The 18,310-nt window shown below is 38.8% G+C and overlaps 3 protein-coding genes across 3 annotated transcripts; 1 reads left to right on the top strand and 2 right to left on the bottom strand.

Annotated features, from left to right (window-relative positions):
* Positions 1–843: 843 nt before the first annotated feature.
* Positions 844–2,586, bottom strand: MELLADRAFT_77012 (uncharacterized protein; the record flags this gene model as incomplete). The annotated part of the gene is made up of 3 exons (XM_007406706.1): positions 844–1,476; positions 1,564–1,859; positions 1,938–2,586. 3 exons carry the CDS (start codon positions 2,498–2,500, stop codon positions 1,211–1,213), a joined length of 1,125 nt encoding a protein of 374 aa, XP_007406768.1.
* A 525-nt stretch (positions 2,587–3,111) lies between these two features.
* MELLADRAFT_42408 (uncharacterized protein) lies at positions 3,112–9,280 on the bottom strand (the record flags this gene model as incomplete). The annotated part of the gene is made up of 13 exons (XM_007406705.1): positions 3,112–3,377; positions 3,463–4,061; positions 4,147–4,401; positions 4,478–4,603; positions 4,686–4,853; positions 4,950–5,059; positions 5,132–5,309; positions 5,396–5,599; positions 5,704–5,870; positions 5,953–7,213; positions 7,287–7,544; positions 7,620–7,844; positions 7,920–9,280. 13 exons carry the CDS (start codon positions 9,240–9,242, stop codon positions 3,314–3,316), a joined length of 4,938 nt encoding a protein of 1,645 aa, XP_007406767.1.
* Positions 9,281–15,260: 5,980 nt separating this feature from the next.
* MELLADRAFT_42404 (uncharacterized protein) lies at positions 15,261–18,091 on the top strand (the record flags this gene model as incomplete). Its single annotated transcript, XM_007406968.1, has 13 exons — positions 15,261–15,481; positions 15,572–15,815; positions 15,893–15,976; positions 16,052–16,074; positions 16,185–16,199; positions 16,262–16,534; positions 16,614–16,684; positions 16,793–16,854; positions 16,938–17,059; positions 17,162–17,417; positions 17,491–17,586; positions 17,681–17,758; positions 17,841–18,091. The coding sequence occupies 13 exons, from the start codon at positions 15,338–15,340 to the stop codon at positions 17,879–17,881; spliced, it is 1,509 nt and encodes a 502-aa protein (XP_007407030.1).
* Between the last annotated feature and the right edge of the window lie 219 nt (positions 18,092–18,310).

Raw genomic sequence — 18,310 nt, 5'->3', positions numbered from 1 at the left:
AATGCATGATTGAAGTGGTGTCACGTATAGAGTTCTCATACACCCTTGCGGCTCTTTTGGACATCAAACATGATATCCAAACCTTGGTTGAATTTTACTTTGCAATCTACCTTAACACAACCCTGACCAACCGCCGAGACGTCCCCCGGAGCGCGTTTGATGCCAAGGAGGACTCTGCTATGTACACTACGGTCTAATCATGATATCGGTCCAATATCTTTTTTTGCAACATTGAGGGGAAACATGGCCAACCTCCGCTGATTATGCTCACGGAGGAGGTCGCGCCGATGAGATCGATAAACTAAGGAACTAGTCTCAAATCACCAAATCAAACTGATAGAGCTCACATAAACATCTCTGACTGACGTGCACATTGAACTGATACTTTAACATTCCTTTTTCAAAAAAATGCATTGCTTATAGTGCCTCCTGAGCCGTTAACATTCCTTGTTAGACCCCTATATCCCTCAAATTGGCTACACCAAGTCGAAGATAAACATATATTCTAATAAAACTCACCAAGCGTTTTGAATAGGAGGTAACATACCAATTTGATCTGATATCAGTCAGCTCGAAGGGATGATTCAAGACCTCACTTCTTAGGTTTTTGTTTTTCATTAATTGAATCTGATCATCACTCAATACTGATTTTCGTAAGAAACACGCTATAAATTTACAACAAAATTGTTAAAAAAAATGTGTAGGAAAAAAGTCAAACCATTTGTGTTCTTGCATGTCAATTACAAAACAAACAAACAAAGATACTAATAAAGGAAGCAAAAGAAAAAAAACAGAGAGAGTTTGCTTATTTTTGGGTCTTCTTCTTCGAGAAAAAAACAAAAAACGTTCAAAGTCAACTTTTGGACAATCAATAGTATGAGAATTCATTTTTTTTGCATCATGTAGATTTAAAACAAAAAAAACAAAAACAAAAGATAAGTTCATAAGAAAAATATATAATTATCAATAACGAGCAAAAAGGCAAAATCAAAATCAAAAGAAAATAAGATAATACAAAAAAAAGCAAATCAAACGAAATAAAAAAAAACTAAAGAAGAAAATACGCTGCCAATCAAACAAAAAAAAATGATGCTAATAAAGAAATTCAAAAAACTAAAAAAGCTCATTGTAAACAAAAAAAAAAGACAATTCCATAGAGAATAACAAAGACTTCTTTTTTTTAAAAACATTTGTAAACATAAGATAAGTTTCATTCATCTTTAAATTCAAATAGATCAGAAGCAGGAGACGAAGAAGTAGTAGTAATCATATGATCATCACGTTCATCAGTATGAACTTCTACCGATGTAACTCTTGAAGAAGATGAAGATGATTTCTTTCCAAATCGATCTTCAACTTCTTTACGTGTCATTCTGGTACCCAGTAAAACATCCCAATGAACAAAATAAGGTTGTGAGAAGTTTTTCTTGATTCCGAATTGTTGATGATGAATATCATGATAATCTGCATTGTTACCTATCACGAGAAACAAAAGAAAAGAAAGTCAGAAGAATGATTTAGAGACGAAGAGAAAGCAAGTATAGGAAAAGAAGGCAAACTCACCAAAGAGATGTTGAAAAGGATCCCAAGGTAAAGCCAAACCACAATGATCATCCACAGTTTTAGCAGTACTTAATCCAAACAAAACAGTAGCTTGTCTAATTGACATTCCAGAACCAGCATGAGCCACCAAAGCACCAAGTGTATCTAAAATAAAACCTTCTAATGGATGATTATAAAGTGCACCAAATGAGTAAGGACAATATAATCGATGGTGAACTGAATGAATGTGTTTGTATAAGAATTGGTTGATATGGAAAGCTCGATGCCAAAAGTATTGCCAAGTGTCCATAATGAATCTACAAAGAAGAAAGGTAAACAAAATCAATTCAAGTGATTATGAAGAAGAAAAAGTAAAACTTGTAAATAAAACTTACGATGCCCAAAGATATTGAATGATAGGAACACCCCACCAATAAGCCCATTGGGTGATATCACGACCATAATGAGTCAAGACCCATTTAGCATGATTAGGAGTCAGAATGATCCGAATCAAAGTAGCTACTGGTAAAGCATAAGGTTTCATTTCTGATAAATAGTCACGATTCAAGATAGATCCAGTTTCATCTAAGACCAAGATAGCTAAAGCCGTTTGAATGAATTGTTGAATAAGAACAGCTTTAATGACTTCAGTAGGAGTCACTCGATTTCTAGAACTAACTTCAATTGGCTCATGTAATCTATACTTTTCAATGAAAGGTAATTGAAGATAATCGATTAAAGTAAAAAAGATTGAGACTACCCAATAAGTGATTAATGGGACTGTGAATGATAAGACATTATCACCTATTCCCGGGATGACTTCTTCACGATGAAAATGATAAATTGGAAATTTGATTTGATTGGGAGTGATTAGATCTTGAAGATATGAAGAAGAAGAAGTTGATGAAGATTGATTTGATAATAATGATGAACTTGATAACCAAATCGAATCTAACATATTATGAGTTGGTTTGATTGTTGGTTTAAGGAACTATTGAGAAATGAAGTCAAGTTGAGGATGAGAATGATGAGAATGAGAAATCGGTAAACAGCAGTCAGAATGATGGTTATTAAATTTTATTAAATCTTCAAGTCGGTCAAGAAACCTTATTTAAACTAAATTTCAATTTCAATTTAATCATTTAATTTTTTATTTTTTTAATTTTCACTCTCTTCATCTCCTGTATCGTGGCTTCGTCGTTACTCCGTGGTCCATCACCATCGCCCGGCCGACTCACACACAACAGCACGCATTCCGCACAATGAAACCACTGTGAATGCCCGCACCACAGTCTACTCTGCTCAAGATATAAACTTCTGCTCAGTGTACGTGGTTTCACAGCGCATGGATTTCGTTTCGATTCATTAAAAATCGGCCAAAATTTCGAACATGTGCAGTAAAGTGTAGTCGAGAGGTGACTTTCGCCACTGTGTACCAATTTAATTTACCACTTTTCAACCAATTCGTCATATGTCCAAAACCATCCATCAACCAATCCACACTCTGACTCACCCCAATTAGTAATATGTATGTAAATAAAACAAATCTTTAAAACAAATTGTTTCTTTGAAACAAATAAACAATCAATGCATTTCTCAAAAATAAAACTGACAAAATTGATTAAAGAGAGTCTTAAAAGCAAAAAAAAGATTGATCAAAAGTAAGTGAAAGTGAAAAGAGGAAAAGATAAGAAATCCCATCAATCAATCGACTTAATATTCCTACCTTGTACCCTTTTAAACAAGAAAAACCTCAAAATCTATCAATAGTCTACTTTGCACTAGCAATCCAATCTCTATGAGTATAAGGAATCTCATTAGTCATCCATTGAAACCTAAACCAAAAAAAAATATCAACTCATTCAAATCAATCCCAAACCCCCAAAAAAACAATCGTCCTGATCAAAGAAAACCACTTACTCATCATATAATAAAGAAAGTCCATTCTGTTTAGCATTTCCAATCACACCTTGCATATGAAAACAAGCTTCTCTTTCATTTAAATTAGGTTTAAACCTATCCATCAATCTAATCATCGTTCCTTCACCTTTAAATGAAGGTAATTGACTGTCTGACATCAATTTCACTAACATCACAATCTCTTTCACAAATGGTCTTGCAATTAAAAACGCTTTAACCACTAATTCTTGAAACGATTTAAATCCAGTTGAATTTTGTCCTCCCATTAAAACAATCATTTCTCCTGTTAACTTGAACGAATTAGGTTCAAATTTGATGCCTCCTGGTCCAATATCAAACAAAAATCCAAAATCGATATGAGTAATATGTCCTTCTCCATCTATCATGATGTTCCCATTATGTCGATCTTTGATTTGAATGATATAACACATCACTGAATAGGCTGCCATTGATCTTATAAAATTCATTCGAGCTTTTTGATATTCAACCGATTCACTGGGTCCGAATTTGCCAATATAAAATGAATGTAAATCATTAATCTTTGCTCGTCCCATCTCATCCCTGGAAGTTGCATTTGGAATCACATCAATCACTCCACACTTTGGAGAAAATTCAAATCTGATGTCAGTATTAAACCTTTCGATACCAACCCCAAAGAAAATAAAAGGAATCTTTGTCTCTTACACCTGGGGCCGTTGCTGTCACTCTATAAGGAACAAGGTGAAGATCCAAACACATCGTCTCATAAATCGTTTTATGAATCGCAATCAATTGTAAAGCCAATACATCTTGACGACAATCATCTCCCACTTTGAAAATCGCAGCTTGCCAACTATCGACTCCTTTCTTTTCATCTGTTCCCTCTGTAATCTCATCACTTTCATCCTCCACATGGATCTTCTTTTCTCTATGAACTTTGAAAGTCGCCATAAATGGTGTCTAGAATCACGATTCATACAAATCCATCTGTTAATATTATTCTTCACCTAGCAATATTCTTGATACTCTGACTTACCTTTGCATGACTTTGAAGTGGTCTACCCGAATCTCTATCAATATCAACCACAGTGCCATCAGGGTTACTAGGCAAATAAACCCCTTTAACCAATTTAATCTTAGCCAACTCTTCCGCAATCTTGGCCTGATTTACAACCCAAACACCAAAACATCAATCAGAACAAAATCACTTCAATTCTTTTAAGAAAGGAGAATGATCTGTTTACCTTTTTCTCAGATTTATCTTTCTTTAAATATTCTCTTAAACTTTTTGAAATCCCAGTGACCTCATCAAAAAATGAAAATTCAGTTTTATAAAACTCTTCTGCTTCACCTGATAATGAATTTACAATCTTTTCAATGATTCGATCTAATGCAGGTTTCAATGGATCAGGCTATATATATCGAAAAAAACCAATAATCAATTCAGTAAGATCCATCACAGAAGACCAAGAGTCAAGAAAACAAAGGGGTAAAAACAAAAATCTTACTTCGATTCCATCATCTCCTCTATGTGTATTAGCCTTCATATTCCAAATGATTTGATGACAAAACAACTGTGAAACCCTAGCAGTTTCACATATAAATCGTTCGACATACCCTAATCAAAAAACCCCTCAAAATCAATTCCTTCTGACAGTATATCTTTCTAAATCGAGAAAAAAACGCAAACCTAATCCATCCGTTCTTAAAGCTTGTACCACTTGAGGTATATAAAAGAATGTCACTTCTACTGGATGTTCTTCTAAAACTCTCATAGCATATTGTAACAAGATTGGATCATTGTCATACTGAGGTAAGAAAAAACTAAGAGCAGTCACCACTGGAGTTTTTTTCCAATACAATATATGCTATACATCCCCGACCCACCAAAAAACATAAGGAACGATTAAATCTTATCCTTTGAAAAAGAAAAAAAAGTTGAAAAAACACTTACATGTAAATTAGGTGCAATAGTCATATCAAATCCATCCACAAAATAACTCAAGGCTTCTGATACTTTACGTGCTTGACTTGGAAACTTTTTCACAAGTGCAATGACTTCTGATTCAATATAAGGATACTTAAATCTTTCCATCAATCTAATCATCAATTCTGGATCGATTGACCAAGCTGTTTGTACAATTTGTCTCCATCTAATCTATAATAAAGAAAAACCAAATCAAATCAAATGACTTAGCAGCTTTGTCCCTTTGAAAACAGATAAAAGTGAAAAAAATCGTATGAATTCAGATTTTGCTTTACCTCTCCTGTTGCTTTAGAAATTATAGGTTCTACATTTTTGCCTCTTTTCACATCACTTAATGGGTTTTGCCAAGCCATTAATCGAATAATTTCATTCTCTAATAAAAGTTGAAATAAATGATTTCGATCGGAATGACGTAAAGAAGCTACCGTAGCACTAGTTCGACCTACATCAAACCAAAAAAAACCATATTCAATATCCAACAAACAACCTTTTCGAAAGTCATAAATGAGAAACTTCATATTAACCTGGTAATCGATTTAATTTAGTACCAGGATCAAGACTACTAAGATGATGAGCATTTACAGGTTTATCAACTATCACCATAGCCAATAGATCCTGTAACAATCTTAATTCAGATTCATGTTGTAATCGATTGGAACCGAAATTAAAACTAGGTGTTAATTTAAACCAATCCAATCCAGCAAGATAACAAACTTCTCTTAAATTGAATTCAACATTATCTTCCATTCTACTACCTTGACAAAGACTAAATCCAAAGATTATTAATCTGATCCGCAATTCTCTTGAAAGTGGATGAGTTGACCAATGATTCACATTCGAAAGCGTATTTTTCAAAAGTCTCATTGTAATTAAAACCAAGGTTCGATTTCGATATCTTGCAGCTTGAAATCGACTTAAAATAAAATCTAAAAGGATGTGATGTGGTTTTAACATCCTTTTAACAGTATTATGTCGATGTTTCATCTCTTCTCGATCAGTTGGGGTGAATTGGATCGATTGATTGAGTGGATTGATCAAATCACAAGCACTAGAGAAGAGTCCCTTGCGTCTACGTAAGGTCCAAGCCCACATATTGATCACTTCAGTCATCAGTTTGATTTCTACCTCAGGTTTAACATCTATTAACCAAGTCCAAAGCTCAAGTCCAAGTGAGATTGATAAAGGACTGAAAACTTTGATCGGGATTGAAACGATATGGAAAAGTAAATCTAAATCAGGTCTCGAATCGGCTAGAACATGAGATCCAGCTTTATAAAGAACACTACTCAAATCTTCAATCGTCATCTTTTTCAATCCAGAATTGATTTGATCATTGATTTCATGTAAATTCTTCTTGATTTCAGCAAGACTAGACTTAAACTCTACCTCAGGCAAAGAAGACAGATGTGTAGCTTCACCATTGTAAAACATTCGACTTGAGAAAGATCTAGCAAGATCGTTGGCTAAATCCGCTTTACAATTACCCCATGATGGGAAATGTGAAAGGGTTGAGGTAGGTGGAAGCGTTTTGGCTAACTCCAGTGCTACCGATTTTCCCATTTCCACCTGTCCAATCGATCTTAATGCATCATTAGAAGAAACTGCATCTAAATATCTTTGAAAGATGCTCTGCATCTCAAGAGGCGCTCGGGCAATCACTATCGAAAGCCAATACATGATGGCTTTATTCAAATCATTCAACGTGTCATGTCGTACCGCATAATCATCTGTGAGCTCGATCGTCAAGTTTGCGCTTGCTGAATGAAAAGTATAAACCGGCGTATACTAAAAGGTAAAAATGGTTCAATACATTGGCCACTTCATAATTACACAATGATGCTAATCTTAGAAGACTCACCTCATCTTCATATTCCCCTTCGCAAGATAATCGCAATAAGGTTAACATCTCCAACATGTCACGAACAGTTTCGAATTTACACAACAAAGTGGGAAATGCAATAATGAGATCCTGACAATATCGTAGCGCAATCGCTCTGATCTTACTCGAGTGGTGACATGTAAACTTTAAAATCTCCGAAATCTGGTGGTAGACATGTGGTACTTCAGAATGTCGGATGGCTTGTTGCTGAAAAGAGCTAATGAATGTAGATAGGACCTAAAAACCCCCAAGCCAATGTTTTAAGTCACATGAAAGCGTATAGGAGCGATGAAGCCGTGAACCAAAACTTACTTTCTCTGAAATTGTGACCAAACATCCAAAAATATTGTTGACATCAACTTCATCCGGATGAATGTGCCTCAGGTACTCCAGCATATTAGATGCCCGACAGTCTTCAGCTCGGAAAATCTCCAGTCTAGCCACTGTCAATAAGAACATAGTCTGAATAAAAGTGAAACCTTTGATTTGTCCCGCATGACTTGGTATCACATTAGCAAGCTCTTGTTTCTTTTCTTGCTCAACAGCTAATTGATTGGCGGTAAGAGCATTCGCATGGTGATGGTTCCGACCCAATTTTGATGGTGAAAGCACAGTGGCCGGCTCAGGGAATTTCAAAATCGGATTGTAATCCAGCTGAGTAGTGACGTAGTCGATAGGTGTCAAATGAGTCAATGTAGGTGACTTTGTAGCTATTTGACGTAAGCTTGCGATCAACCAATCTGGAGGTGTCACTGAAGTCCCACTCGTAGTTCGAGAGGAAGATGGCGAAGAAAGAAATCCAAATAAAACACAAATGTACCAAAAATTCCTGAACAATTCAGAAGTCTTGGTCGATGTGGTTTGGTGAGGATTGTATGAGCTTTTTGATTGAAGTAAGTTGCCGATCGCTGGAATCAAAACTCCCAGATGATTCACCAATTGAGAAAAAGTGGGTAGAGTGGCGTGGGTAGTTTGGATACGTTGCCCCTTTTCAATAAATAGAGTCAATAATTCCTCGAGGTAAATCTCACAAAGGTCATCTCGGCCTACGAGAGCCTTGGAGAGCTTAATTTGAGCTTTGTAAATGCCTGTCCGAAAGACAGCGTCTGTGGCGACTTCAGTATCATCGAGAGATATGTTTTTGTTGATAGATGAAAAGGTTGAGATCGACTCCTTGAAAGTTTGCTGATTGATGTGAAGGGCCAAATCTGCAACTCCTACTAGAATAACGGCTTCCAAATTAGGAGCAGCACCCTTGATTCGGAGCAAGAGGAGAGATATGATAGTAGAAGTCAATTCGATTTGGTCGATCTCCTTCAACAACGCCACGAGAGCATGAAGGCAGTTGATAGAGATGAGCTGCTGGCTTTCGGGGGATGCCGCCTTGTGCTTCTTCTGTGCCTCTAGGTACGTCGCTTGTCGACCGATTGAATTTGTACTGGCATTGAGATTTGACCCAGAGGAATCTATATCTGACTCGCTAATATTGATGTGATTGAGAAGCGCGTGAGCGATTGCCTTGGTAAAGTCGTTTGAGTCATTCAGTTCCACACAAACAGCTAAACCATGGGCAGCAGCGGTGATTGCGTAACTAGGTGCTAAATCATGTTCGTCTGGGACATCGTCCGGAGGAGGTAAGGGTGAAGCAATGTACAGACGTAGGGCGTCACTGATTCGAGTGACTAGATCAGGGTAGTTTCGAGCTAATATGATCAATGAGTCCGTGGCAGTAGCTTGAATGAGAGGATGAATGATCAACGTTTCCTCTGTATGCAATAGGAAGATTTGGTCAAGCGTTTTGGCATCGACATTATCCCGAACGAGGAAGCAAATCGTGACCAACTTCATTGCTTCACAAACTATCTCCATCAAACAAATGTCTGACTCGTCATTCTCCGGACTATCTCGATAAAGGTCACAATATTCTTGAAACATCAAAGCAGCTCGACTGCCTACTTCGTCTAAGATATTTAGTTGAGATGCTTCGCCTTTGCGCTGACTAGCCGAATGGGTTAATTTGTTCCACCCGCAATTAACTGCTTCTTCTTCAAATTTACTAGCGGGTGGAGGCCAATCTTGTGAAATTAAACATTGTTGGAGCACGACACGGCATAATTCTAAGCCAGCTTGTACCGCCATATTCGGACTCAAGGGACGGCCGACCAACTCATATCTAGCAGTGATTCCATCTACTTGTCGTCCCATGATGGAATGGGGATCAGAAAGGCCCGTCAAGGTCGAAGTTAGACCTTCTGCTGGAAAGATGAGGCGTGATGTTGAGATTGATTGAAACAAAATTTGGAATTGTTCTGGCGTGAATGGAAATGGGGTCGAGGTAATAGCTCGTCTCGATCCAGAGAGAACAGGTAGATAGTGAGTTATAACTCGAGCTTGTGAGCCGAATTGAATTCCTAGCATTGTACCTTCTAGCATACCACCAAGAGCGGTCAAGAGCTTATTTTGCTGATCAGGGTCATACAATACTCCAATTTCAAGAGTGGCGACTACTAGACGATAGGTGAGCTCGTCGACAAGAGGCCATTCAGCGGCATGTTCTGCACTCAAACTTAACTCGACAGACCAGTTGACTAGACCACCGATCAAATCTGTGAGTCTTTCGAGAGCGATCGTACCAAGTTTGAAATTACTAGAAGCTGATTGAGATACATAAGCTGCGTATGCAATGACATGATGTGCCTGTGAATTGGAAACCTTGATTTCGTCATTGAGAGAGGCCTCAGCTGATGAAGTAGAGGTCGAAAGAGGAGCGGGGGAGCCGTTGAGATGAGGTTGAAGCTTTGAACGAAGATTAGAAGGTAAGATAGGAAGCTTAGAAATGATTGGAGTAGGTTCCTCTGGTTCTGGTGTGGAAACCGCATAAGACTGTGCAAGTGAGATGAGAATAGCAGAATGAACATTCAAGTCGAGTGAATCCATCTTTGGGTTTAGTTGAAACTGTTCCAAATACGGGTTAACCAATTCGATTGAGACGAGACTGTTTCAGATGATAAGAACGGTTCGAAGTTGCGGTAAAATGTCCAATGGGAAATCTGATTGCTGGTAATGAGATGATAGTCAACCAATAGCTTGATGATCGATACTCGATACTCGATGAAGGTGGTCAGAGTCACTCCAGAAGTTCACTCTCACTCAGTGGTAAACCATGACATATCATCAAATACATTATCAAAAACTACAGTTCTCAATAATCTTGATCGGATTCCATCAGTTTAAGCCGCTTTGACCAACGATATTCCCTTGTAAATAATAGCACATGAGAACAATTTCGAACTCGAACTCAAGCAAAATTGCGGGATCATGATGAAGAGCAGGCGCTCAAAGCTCAACCGAGCCCATATCTCAAAGATCCCTGCCCGGCTGAGGAAGTTGCCAGATATACCAGATTGACGAGAGATAGGTTGAAAATCATGTCACTTTATCTCCTTTGTGACTTTACAAATGTTTTGTAGAATCTTTTTGCCACTGGATTACCCGTTGAAAGACTCACTAATCTTCAATTTTAATTTGTCACATTAGGAAAAGTTTCATAGGTTACGCTCACTGGTCCGCTTGTTGATGTAAACGGGTTCCCACCCAGATCCCTTCCCACCAAACTTCCTTCCCACCAGCCCTGCAAAATCAAACTTTCACCTTTTGGGCCAAAGATGGGGCACTCAATCTGAAGGTTTGGGACTGACATCCAGACCAGTGGAAAGACAATACTTTGTTGAATCTTGGAGCATGATGTACAACTTGGAGACAAGAAATATAAGTTCATTTTTTAGGGGACCTGATTTTCGGACCCAGGCGTTAAGTACTTGGCTAGGTATTTAGCTAGGCACCAGGTATAAGCACCTATCTATAGGCCTACACTAGGAGGTATTCAAGCAGTGGGGGGTGATACTTGAGGACTTAAGGGTGAGCTTTGTGCTCAGCAATTTTTCTTTCAAACATCCTTACATGAACCAAGACCTTGATAATTGAGCAATAAAAATTTAAAGGTAAAGAAGATAACCCATAAATAAGACCATTTCACATTGCAGCATTTATTAGGATGCAACAATGTGACAAGTACTTATATACCATCTTCAAAGAATCAGGATCAACATAGCCTCAATTGCCTGCTCAAGAAAAAGCTCATTGGTAAACAAGAAAAATGTGACAAAGAGTTGGGAAAGAGATAGGGAGACCACTTACTCATATGCCAACCGCTGAGGGTCAATCATGCAGAAATACTTCCAAATTGTTGATAGTGGGAAACTCTTGCAAGCAACTTCAAAACCCTTTTTTGCATCTTCAAATTGTGTAAGAATTATCAAATGTTGTCAGATGGAAGCTCTGACAGATCCAAATTGAAGAGAGACCAGACTGAGACAGAGCTAACAGTCCACAAGAGCAATGTGTGAGGCACTAATGCAATATATGTAAATGCTATAAATATCTATATATGACTCAAGCGGCAGATAAACTCCAAAGAATTTACACTCTAGCACCACCCCTAAACCCTACTCACCCACCAAAACAAGCAAAAAAAACTGGGAAAATTCCTCAAAACCAATACTCTATGTGGGGTGGGCTTGAAACACATACAGTCAAACCTGCACAAATGCATAGCCATGTAGATGCATAATCAGCCATTTTGAATAGGGCCGGGGTTACACCATGTTCAAATGATTGCATAGGGTTTACAAGAAAAAAACTGGATGTTGGTGGGCAAAATGCAGAAATCCCTGGGGCTGGCCATGTTGGGTATATGAAGGAAAAGGTCCATCAAAATGCTGGTCATAATGCATAAAACTATGCATTCTCAACTTGTCTCAAATTTCCTTCTTGAAAAAACTGGTCATACTGCATATATATATGCATATTGGTCATAAGGGATAAATCTATGCATTATTGCAAATTGAATAAATACTCACGAGGCACAGCAAAATCTGGGAGCCTCAATTCATGCATTTGTGCAGGTTTGACTGTACTCAGGTTTACCCATTGTACCAACTTTGATCAATGTCTTGCATCAAGACTTTCAGACTCCAGAGACGTCAAAAGTGACAAAAAATCTTCCAAAGCTGCTTCCCAAAATTTCTCTCTTGATTAAAGCCATGATTTGTAATCCTTGCACACATATGATTTCATTCATCTTTACATGATATGGTTGGGTTCTTTCAAATTCCATAATGTTTGTAGCTGTTTGTAGTGTATGAATTATTTGATTGGTTTGAGGATCCACAGGCTGTGAAAGGTAGTCAAAACAAGTGCATGAACAAAGGTCTGTCCTCCTGTTGGGTACATAATCCTTTTCTATTATCATCTGAGCTCATCATGTTGAGAGGAATAATCAAACAAAGCAAAGGATGGGGATGATACAGAAGCCATGACACAAGGTGTCTGCCACCCAATTTTTGGTGTCTTTTTTTCCTGAATTTCAAATTCCATATCAGAGTGGTTGAGGGAGGGACTTGTGGCTAAAGTTCTACTTTGCGAATCACAACAGCAGGATTTTCAAGCTTTTTCTTCTTGATCATCCATTATGAGGGTCACAGACCTCATAAAATGATGCTTGTAACACAAGGGGTCTTCTCTTATGACTTCTACATGTCCTTGTGTATTTGTCAGCACACATTTTCTTCATCAAACTCACTCAGAAGAGCTGAAAAAACTTGTAGCTGCAACAAACAATTCAATACAGGACCCCCCAAGCACAGCCAGCATATTTGGCTTGGAGCAAAAAATCCGACAAGTCCTCGGATTTTGACTCCGAGTGAAGCGCCATCCAAGGATCCATTCTGAGGCAATGGCCAGGGCCAGAATTTGCCTCAGAATCATCCCTTGGGTTCCCTTTTCCTTGGGGGTGCCATCCGAGGACTCCTCGGACATCCGTCTCCAAGCCAAATATTCAGGCAGTGAAGGTGTGCTTAAAACCCAAAAAACATGGTGTCCAAGAATCAACAAAGCAGTGAATCTACCTGCAGTGACAATCTGAAACCGGCAGGATGAGATGCACAAGATTTTAAGGAAGCTATGTGTGGCCGGATGTGCAATTGTATGAGGTCTGTGACCCTCATAATGGTCAAAAACAAATAATGGCTAAAGATTCTGCTGCTTGACTACTTGGGCAGGGGGAACTTTGATAAGTCTACTCAAATAGAAACTTCAGCTGCTTTTCCTTTGTTACACACAAATCAATCATAAAACAAAGTTTTTTTGTATTATTACAAAGCGCTAAACAACCTTGCTCTTCCCATCAACCCAGCTCAGCCATTACAACTGTCTCAATTTCTGTTTTTCAACATTGATAATTCTCACAAGACGGGAATTATCAGGTGTGAGCCCCAATTGAGCAAAGTTATGGTGACCAAGTCCACGACTTTCTTCAAGTGCAGATCTTGTTTGCCATAGGTTTGCTATGGGCTTGCTAGCTTCCCTTGAGCCGCCTTGTTGTTTTATTTATTCATTTTTGACTTTGATAAAGTGCTTTTGCGTTTGCATATCACACTGATCAACTACTTGGGTCTCCTGGAAACAAAAGATGTCTTTTACAACTTCTTGTGGGTTTTTATCACCATGAGTTTCACTACATATGTGGTACTGCAGTTACTACATATGTAGTGAACAACTCAAGGGCAACTTAAGGCAAGCTAGCAAACCTATGGCACACCTGGGGAAAACACACCCTGTGATTGAAGAAAGTTGTGGACCTAGTCACTGCAACTTTGCTCAATTGTGGTTCACATTTAATGATTCCTGTGGTGTCAGCCAAGTTCTCTCAATCTGATCTTGAACACCCAGTGATCCAACCTTCATATTTTTGATTCTGACTGTGAGAATTGTTGAAACAAATGTCTATCTTATTCAACCTCTTATTTTAATTAATGACATTTGAAGTTTTATCTAATTGACCTTCTTATCCTTATCTTATTCAACCTTATTATGTCATAATTGATCCCCAGCCAAATGATGATTTTGCATGTGTCTTGTTTATCAACTTTTTTATGCTGATAGATCCTGAGTAGAATGATCATTTGAATTTGTATCTTTTTGGCCTTAGTCATTTCTGAGTACAACAATTGTTCATTTTATTCACACTTTTTCCGTGTTAAATCATCTCATTCTAGGATTAAAACATTGCAATCGGGGTTCTGAACAAGGACCAAGAAGTCAAGACAAAGGCATTTTGAAAAATATGGACAAATATGCTGGTAATTACCAAACAATCATGGTGTGTTGACTTTGATGAGATGGCCCAGCCCAAAGTGAGAAATTCAAATTTCAAAAAACAAAGACAAAACACAAACAAAGAAAAAACAACAAAACACAAAATCGCCAATTTGTGTGGCGGACACTACACGTTGACGTCACGGCTTTCTTACGTTGAGCATGGGCTCACAGCGGTTACAAGATCTATTGGCAGATTTTGAGATCATTGTGTTGTCGCCAGATTTAATGCAGAGGTCAAAAACTTGAAAAAGCCCTTTTGAGATCGGTACCTCTACTGTCCATTTGCCCAATCTAGCGCAAGGACAATAGAGTTCAGTGCGGAAGTGAAATAATTTTGAGTTTTTGACTTCGAAAGCGTGCCCGAGTGTTTGCGAGGTAGAGGGACGGGTCTCGCGTCAAGGCTTCCGTAGAATGACGAGAAATCTTGGCTGGATGTCTTACAGTCAATTCAGAAAAGCTTGGCCCAAATTCCCCGCCAATTTGCTAGAGTTGAGTTTTGCGGGCAGCTTTGGTCAATCTTTCGTAAATTAGGTGCCTTCAACTGACATGCAATTTTCAAGGTGAGTTGCTGTGAATGGTTTCAACCTTGCCTATCCCCACTCACCCTTCAATAAGAAGTAAAGTGGGGAAGAATATGATACACAAGGTTTTACCCAATCAACCTACGTAGATAAGAGTCAAGACTTTTGTAGACCTTACTCTCATCAAAGACTTGATTTGGATCATCCCTCTTCTACCTGATCCTGCAGCCTTCGTGAACCAGCCAGAACTTTTGTACTTGCATATCGATCTACCGCGTTCAAATAGCAAAGATGTCTGAATCTGACGAGCTGCACACGGTGAACAATAAAACGGTTTCTTTGAACACCCTGTTATTCATCAACGGAAAGTTTGTTCACGGGAGGGGAGAGAAGCTTTCGACTATTAACCCTGCTACTGAGGAACACATAGTTTCGGTCAGTGGAACGTGGGCACACAGTTGAAATTTCTCTTATGGAAAAGACTGATCAAGGATTGCAAAATATTACCAATTTAAACACAATCAGGTCGATACGGCTACGGCTGATGATGTTCAAGACGCTGTTAAGAGCGCACGAGAATGTTTCGAAAGCACTTGGGGTACTAACGTCACAGGGGCTGAGCGTGGTAGATTGCTTCATAAGCTGGCTGATGAGATAGAATCAATCAAAGACGAGCTGGCTTTGATTGAATCTCTCAATGCTGGAAAACCCATTGAATGGTGCAAGTTCGATATTGATGATTCGATCGGCTGCCTACGTTATTACGCTGGTTTGTGCTGATAATTTTACCTTCAAGGTTGGGAGTATGGGCTTTGAAAACTGACTTGATTTATATAAACGCTGTAGGTGCCGCTGATAAGATTCATGGAGCGTCAATAGAAGTCGACGATCCGAGCAAGTACGCAGTGACTCGTAAGGAACCAATCGGAGGTAAGGGCCCTGTACACTCAGCTTCTGGAACTTAAAAGACAGACCCTGATGTTGTTTTTTACTCCCTCCCTCAAGTCTGTGCACAGATAGTGCCATGGGTAAGATGGCGTCTCTTATCAGCAATTTCAAGTGTTGAAGAAACATTGAGAGATGATCTTGTCTAACAAAAACCATTTCAATGCTTCCGTTCCATACCGAAACGACTCAGAATTATCCAATTATGGTCAGTTTTGTCCACAAGCTTACTCTTCTCTCACGCTGACTCTGACATCAACCAATACTCAGATGATGGCATGGAAAATTGCACCGGCCCTTGCTTCAGGCTGTACAATTGTCTTCAAGCCATCTGAGGTAACCCCATTATCAGCATTGAAGATAGCATCTCTCTTCCCCAAAGCCGGTTACCCCGCTGGTGTATTCAACTTGGTCAACGGCACAGGTCCTTTGACCGGAACTTATCTATCTTCACATCCTGATATTGACAAGATAGCTTTTACTGGATCAACTGCTGTTGGTAGACAAATCGGTCAAAAGAGCTTAGAGAGCAATTTGAAAAAAGTGAGTTCACTTCGAGAAGATTCGACTTGAATCAAGAATTTGACTCGCTAGTTGCTGTTCTCCGGGTCTGACAACGCAGGTGTCGTTAGAACTGGGTGGGAAATCGCCTAATATTATCTTTGAAAAAGCTGATCTCGAGGAAGCTGCCAAGTTAAGCGTCTTCCTATTTGCTGGGCTTTGATACGCATCAAAGTTTTTACTACTGGGACTAATAATGATTGTTTTGGTGATTTTTTTAAATTTTTCCTCGTATATAAGGTGGGCTGCCTTTGGAGTCTTCGAGAATGCGGGTCAGACATGCACCGCAGGAAGCCGGATCTGTTGAGTATTTTCAAATTTTGTCTTGGAATGGACTCTATTTCTTGACTCATTCAAATAAAATCATACTTTCCGAAACAAAAAGTGGTTCAAGATTCAATCTATGACAAATTTCTTGAATTATTTGTTAAAGCTACTGAAGCTTATCACGTTGGAGATCCCCTCAACTCGAAGACTTTCCAAGGACCTCAAGTTAGCAAGAAACAAGTAAGGAATCACATGTATGCATAACTATGTTCCAAGCTTAAACCAGCACATTGATGATACTGGTTTCGAAATGGATGAATTTCTTCCTCGTGTCAATGTCAGTTTGACCGTATAATGGAATACATCAGCATTGGTAAGCAAGAAGGTGCACGGGTGGCGACTGGGGGTGAAAGGCATGGATCCCTTGGGTATTTCATCCAACCTACAGTTTTTATTGACGTGAAACCGTCAATGCGAATTGCAAAGGAGGAAATTTTTGGTCCAGTTGCAGCTGTACTTCGGTTTAAAACGGAAGAGGAGGCCGTAGAGCTTGCTAACTCCACAGAATACGGCCTCGCATCTGGGATCCATTCCTCTGGTGAGGTCCATTTTGACTTAATCAATCGATAGAATAAGCCTTCTTGGTTGATATTTTGTTCGAGAGAATGTAGATATTCAACAAGTTCACCGTATTTCTCGAAAGCTTAAGGCAGGAACTGTATGGGTCAACCAATACGTAATGCTGAATAGCCAAGTTCCCTTTGGAGGTCAGTTTTTCTTCTCCTGTTTCAACAGCTGGTACAATATTCAAACTATTACTATTCCACTATCTGAAATCCCAACTGATTGAACCACCAAAAGGTTATAAGCAATCTGGATGGGGGCGTGAGTTGGGTATGGATGGGCTTGAAAACTATCTCACTACCAAAGCTGTACATTGTACGTGTTCAAGCCGCTGATTTCTGCATGAGCTTTGACTCTCAATTGAAAAGATTTGATTGATGCCTGTTTCGTTACCCAGATTACTACGGCGATAAACTTGAATGGCCTGTTGCCACGTAAATGGAGAAAAAGATTGTCAAAGTCACTGTAAGATAATGGGTTTTGGGTTCATATTTAGATGAAAACCATAGTATACCTTTTGTTTCAATGGTAAGACCCACTTGGGCTTTCACTTCAAAGTGTATGTCATGAAGTCCTTCTTTTGTATTGTTTTCTATGGATGAGGATAATTCCCTAAAGCTGAAAGGCGTGGATTGCAAGCTTGAAGCGATAATCAACCTGAGTCCTGCCCTGACAAAAATTAACAGATGCCTTCTGCTATCTGGCCACCAGAGATTAATGGCGATGCCAGACTTTATCGCTCCAATGTTACAAAGACTCTGATTTTGTTTCAGCTACGTATCATCTGAAGCTGCTCATTGATATAGACACAGAATTTGGTGCATGCAAGTCTTTTCAAAATGCAAAGAGAGAGAAAAAGAGATATAG

This window comes from Melampsora larici-populina (genome assembly GCF_000204055.1).
Source record: "Melampsora larici-populina 98AG31 unplaced genomic scaffold MELLAscaffold_7, whole genome shotgun sequence".
In the NCBI taxonomy this organism is placed as follows: Eukaryota; Fungi; Basidiomycota; class Pucciniomycetes; order Pucciniales; family Melampsoraceae; genus Melampsora; species Melampsora laricis-populina.
Note: the sequence above shows the minus strand (reverse complement) of the source record. Positions and strands in the feature narration are given on the sequence as shown.